This window comes from Tubulanus polymorphus, chromosome 9, assembly GCF_964204645.1.
Source record: "Tubulanus polymorphus chromosome 9, tnTubPoly1.2, whole genome shotgun sequence".
Classification (NCBI taxonomy): Eukaryota; Metazoa; Nemertea; class Palaeonemertea; order Tubulaniformes; family Tubulanidae; genus Tubulanus; species Tubulanus polymorphus.
Window position 1 is genome coordinate 5,379,934 of NC_134033.1, and position 5,866 is coordinate 5,385,799.

At 39.7% G+C, this 5,866-nt stretch overlaps 1 protein-coding gene across 2 annotated transcripts; it reads left to right on the forward strand.

Moving 5' to 3' along the window:
* The first annotated feature begins 413 nt into the window (after nt 1-413).
* LOC141911186 (uncharacterized) lies at nt 414-2,364 on the forward strand. Of its 2 annotated transcripts, none has more exons than XM_074802165.1 (2): nt 414-604; nt 1,975-2,364. In XM_074802165.1, the coding sequence occupies exons 1-2, from the start codon at nt 538-540 to the stop codon at nt 2,343-2,345; spliced, it is 438 nt and encodes a 145-aa protein (XP_074658266.1). In that variant the 5' UTR covers nt 414-537; the 3' UTR covers nt 2,346-2,364. The 2 variants fall into 2 exon arrangements, with proteins under 2 accessions (XP_074658266.1, XP_074658265.1); XM_074802164.1 differs by lacking the exon at nt 414-604 and adding an exon at nt 1,794-1,904.
* Nucleotides 2,365-5,866: the final 3,502 nt, after the last annotated feature.

Below are 5,866 nucleotides of genomic sequence, written 5' to 3' on the forward strand. Positions count from 1 at the left end.
GAATGCGTGTACAATTTAATACGATTAGAATGTAGTACGAGATAAAATTGGGCAGCAGTACAAAACAAGCAATATAGCTTAGGTAAGAAAAACCTTCTAAAAATATCAGTCGCCATGCTCAAGCGTTTCAATAAACTGGCCTGTTTACTTCAACAAAAAAATCAGTCTACTTTCGATATTCAAACTCAAACAGATAAATCAAACTCAAACTGTATAACTGGGAAACCGGTATGGTCGAATACTTCTGACAAAATGCCAGCTAGGCAAAAACCGGTTTTTCAATAATTAACGATGTTCCCGACAGCCTCGTTACTATTGAACGCTAAACTTAAGTCGCGTACAAGACTGTGACATTTCTAGAACGCAAGCCGTATTCAAATAGAAAATATATCATACCCACTAGCCTAGTTATATATCATTCTTACATATTGGACCTTTCCGGATTTCATATATACGAAATATACAAAATATTGCACACCGCATCGATAACCGCTTGGACTTTGTGTGAAGAAGGTGTCGTCTGGTTTTCAAATCAATATGACGCAATCGAACCATGGAACAATCAGATACATTAACCACAGAGAAATGGAACGGCGACTGATCGGTAAAAATTCCTATACTTTTTTTTGTAAACGTCATTCAGATCAAGGTATCTTCACGATTAATATCACGCAGTTCTGGAAGTTGTATTTCCACAGTGCCCAACCTTAGTGCGTGGTATAACTTCACTGACACTAAGGTTCTCGGTGAACGATTCATAGAAATTACGATGGTAAAGATAAGTTTAAATAGTTTAAGTATAATACCATTAAAGTAAATGATTAAAACGTTTGACAGGTTCGGAGTTAAGCTAAACTACATCCTAGGAGAAACAAAAATATAAAAATGATCATAAGATTACAAGATAAAAACCCACAATGTACAAATTAAAAGAAATTTAAAATCAAGAATTAGATCCACCCCTGAGCCATTATTTAAATTGGTACTAATATCTGAGTGACGAGTAATTAGGGCAGAATCAACTATGTGGCATTTAGTGATCATGATCATAAAGATATACGGTAAATTAACATTGAAAAATATGGGTTTTACTAAGGAATGTTAGGGACAGGAACTAATAAGAGATTTCTCGCCTAAAATACAGACACATTAGACAAAAGATTATGTAGCAGATGTTCATACCAGAAGATATGTATTTAGATACGAGTTTGTTATGGGAGAGAAGATTATTTAATATCCGTCTACCAGCTACATATTTCATATTCGTAATAAGCAAAAGGAGGAATTTAAAAAAAAGATTCGCAATTTTAGTTGTTAGTCCAAAAAACACACGAACGCGTCAATTACAAGCAAAGTAAATTGCCGATGACACGACTGAGGAATGCGACACTTCCGGCCCATCTTAGGGAAAGGGTTTTTTAAGGATGTGAAATGGTCGAATTAATCAGTCTGGAAATAAAGAAATAGACGTATCACTCTCGACGGAGGCCATGCATGTTGCACAGGGGGCTGATCCATAGTTCGATACTCAAGTCCAAAAATAATCTTTAGACTGGTTTTAAGTTGTTAGATTGGCCATACAACAAAGATGGCGATGGACTGGTTTTAAAACAACTCGACTGCGCAATCGGGGGTTAGTTAGATTCAAAGTTCGTTTACGACGTAAAGTAACTTGTTGGTGACATAAATCGCATTGTCATGTTGGCATTCATCCATGGTTAACGTTAAGCACCTCCTGGCTTCACCTACTTGAGCAAGTTCCGTAAAAATGATATCGATAGATGTAATATAGACATACCTTAGAAAGGCCTGCTCGTACATGTTAGGCAGTGAATTGACGAGGTGTCCCGACACAGCCACGGAGGCTGTACAATCACTGTGGACATTCAGACCCCATGAACCAGGTAAAAGTTTTATCTACTACTGAGTCATTGAATTAAGTTGATTCTATCGTTTCCTCTTCTCGAATTTCAGCGAGCGCGGCATCGACGATCGGTCAACAGGGGGCACCACGTTATCTCGATTCGTACCTACACGATTGGACAAGTTACCGCACGAATCTGAACCACGACGTCATAGACCAAATGTTCGGCCGTTACAAAGACGCTTCCGCGAGACTTCTCGAATTCATGCGCATGAATTTGACAGGTCGCGACGCCGTTTATTCGCCGTCTGCGTTCGACGACGACACGGGTATCGATTTACCGGACTGGTCGTCGTCGTCGTCACCGGAACTATCGATGACGCAGTCTCAGCAGCCGCGTTCCGGTTCGGAGGCGACGAACTTGTGGCGCGTTAGAGTCGAAATACCCAGAGTTTATCTCGACCGCGTTTGTTATAAATGAAAAGCGTAATGTGAACAAAAGCCATAAAATCTTGATCTAGATAATCAACCATATTTCTTCGCAGTTTTAGATTCTTTCCTGTTCATAACCACCTCTAATATATGTCGCCTTTTAGAACATTTTTGGTCCAGGTGCAACCACTTAAATCCGCCCTGCGAGCTTCAAGGGGCCTAATTCTTATTCTACGGCTTACTTTTGGGGAGTTCAGCCCGCTTGAGACCTGACGCCTTCGACCCCAAGTGGGCCGAGTTCTCTTCCAGGATCCTTCGTTGCAAAAAACATCGGTCAGGTCAGCAGCCACGTCATTTCCGCAAACTCCACTTCAAATCTATCAAACATCTGGACAACATCAACGAACAACGAAATATCTCCATATTTATTTCAATATTTATTATTTTATTTATCTCCATAAAATCTATCACAATATTACGATAAAAGTCCACAAAATTTATACACAATGATTGATAACAACAGCGAGATCACTATGAAACGGCGTATCAAACATAGATTTTCTGTATTAACTCGAGGAGTTTGATTATAACAAAAAACGAAAAAAACCAGTAACACCGTCTGACCAAGAGCTTATTGTCGCATCGACCAAAGAAATCGCCGAATTGAATGCAGAATTTGACCCATCAGACCAACAGAATGAAGGCATCTGTTGTTTAAGGCAGACTAGGGGTCCAGGGACACCATGCCCACTTGGGGAGTGGTTTCCAATGCTCAACAATCTAACAATTTCAATATTCAACGCCCCCTGGTGACCATATACAAAAACCAATGACCTTGAAACTCACTACAATCATAGAACATGTCAGCGGCTACGATTTTCTTATTTATTGTGATAACAAAATATGCCTCGTTACCAATTTCATATGGAAATACAAGGTAATTCTACTATTCAACGCCCCCTGGTGACCATATGCAATACCTATTGACCTTGAAACTCACCACAATAATAGAACATGTCATAAACTACAACTTTGCAATTGATCATGGTAACAAAATATGCCTAGGTTCCAATCTAATAAGGAAATACTAAGTTATTCTACTATTCAACACCCCCTGGTGACCATATAGAATAACTAATGTCCTTAAAACTCACCACAATCATAGACAATGTCATGAGCTACAACTTTGCAATTGATCGTGGTAACAAAATATGCTTAGGTATCAATATAATGTGGAAAACCTTTTTCCCACCTACGAATGAGTACTGATGATACCAAGATGGCCGCCAACTGCGTCATTATTGGCCGATCAAAAATACCTGGCTCAGGTATAAAACATGCTTTTCCAAAGAATACCCATCACAAATTGCAATGAGAAATGGCAAACCAATAGGAAGCTACAGGACTCGGAATTCGGGGCAAAATTGACAATTTTGGGCATTTAAAAGGTCATAGGACAGCCATCTTGAGTTCGATCACTCCAATTTATCTTATGGTGATGGGCCCTTGGGGGATTTAAATATATATGAAAGATCAAGGTAATTGATTTAAGCGTCTTCAAAATTTCCCCCAAAAAGCTCAAAAAGTGCTGATTTTGACAAACAACAATGGCTGCCAGTCGGCCATCTTGATTCTGGCAGGGCCAGTTTTTGGACTGAAAATGTGTCTAGGGTAGATACATGTATAAACCAAATATAAACCAAACGGACGACGGATGAAAAGTTAACGCAATAGCCCGCTGGGACTAAAGTCCCAAGTCGGCTAAAAACGCTGCCAGTCACTTCGCAAGATGATTGGAGCTTCATTCAGTGATCTGAATGGCCAAGATGTAATTTGAAAACCCTCTGTAATTTGATTGGTCTCGCAGATTTATTCCAAATCTGATTGGTCAAAGAGCTAAATCCTGCAATGTGATTGGTTGAGGAGATTCATTCTGCAATGTGATTGGTGGAGATCTATCCAGCAATATGATTGGCGGAGGAGGTTCATTCTACTAATTGATTGGTAAGAACTTCATCCAGCAATCCGATTGGTCGAATTGATCATACCAGCAATCCGATTGGTCGAGGACAATTCCCTCAGAGATAATACATGTATCACAAATTACTTACCACCTCTCAGGGTACGATTTTAATATAAAGAGTATTTTCAGATAACACGTGGCGGGCAGGTATCACTTTTGTGCTTCAGTGAATATAATTTCAAAACTGTTCCTCTTTTTCAAACAGATCGTGACATATTGAGCATTTTACAGATCGAAGATTGTGCCACCGTTAAGCAGCTATCAACCTGCTGACTGTACACATCCCTTGATATGTTCGACAAACATTCACCATTTTCCCAAAACACTTCCGTCCAGGTGACGCCGACCCAGTAACAGTACCGCAGAGACTTTTCTTTGAAATGAACTAGGATATCATGTCTGAACCATCAGTTTTAGACAGAGACATTCACTATATTCGAAAAATGGCGTCCCTTCAGAATTTTCCATTCAAAGGCGATCGTCTGAGGGGGTTGGGTACATATAGCAGATTGAAAGCTGCATGAATACATTAAAAACTTTACCCTGTTGTTGGGATTCACGAATATGATAAAAAAGGCGAACACATTTCCCTGATCAACAAAACTGTAACACCAGCTATCCCGCCAGATGGCATGACGAGCGCTTAGGCTAAAATATAATGTGATACACCTTGCTTCTTCTTATCGGCTGACCCATTTTGTAAATCGAAATTATAATTTAACTTCATAATTAGTTCATTTCTATACTGCCGGGTCTGTTATGGTTATCACGATCGTGATTTTTCAAAAAGAAAAGAAAATATTCAACAAGGTAGGGTAGGCCTAGTGGGTCGTCTTACGAGCACAGCAGAAATGAGAAACGAGGTATCAATTTCTTTAGCCTTGTTTTCATAATCTGCTCATTATGTGGGACGGATCCAGGGGCCAGTCGCACGGTCGTGACCTAAGTCCAAAAGTGGTCTTAAATCTCAAGACTGGTCTTAAGTTGGTAGATTGGCTATGTAGAACTAAGTTGGTCTCAGACTGGTCTTAAGTCTAAGTCATGACTATGCAACCGACCCGGGAGGCCTAAGTAGCCTGGGTTACTCGATACTTACAAATTGGCATAAGCAGTTCCACATACTGCAGAACCTCGTTAGAACCACCTCTAATACACCGATTTATCGATTATTACGAACCTAGAATTTCGTCCAAAAACGGACAATATGAACTACCTTGGTACTTTCATACCGAATATAACGAACTATCGGTTATAACGAACGGATTTTCTGGTCCGAGTGAAGTTCGCTGTAACGAGGTTCCGCTGTTATAACTTTCATGACATTCAACAAAATACAAAACGACGTATTCGGAAAATTCCCGAATGGACGAAATCAACTGCGTATTAGAAAACCAGTTGGACGGATAGACAAAAAATTTTGCGACAGGGTTTTTAATGGGAATCGAAGAAGAAAAAGAAGCCTTTGTTCTCCTTCGTCTAGAATACACGGATATAGTTCAACCGCTGAATTGCTGTTTTGTCAGCAATGTACATCATTAATACGGAAT

Excerpts from the sequence above, each read along its gene's own strand:
- LOC141911186 (XM_074802164.1), top strand. The coding sequence starts at position 1,820 with ATGTTAGGCAGTGAATTGACGAGGTGTCCCGACACAGCCACGGAGGCT. Across the intron at positions 1,905-1,974 it reads ATTCAGACCCCATGAACCAG|CGAGCGCGGCATCGACGATC; the intron begins GTAAAAGTTTTA and ends CTCGAATTTCAG.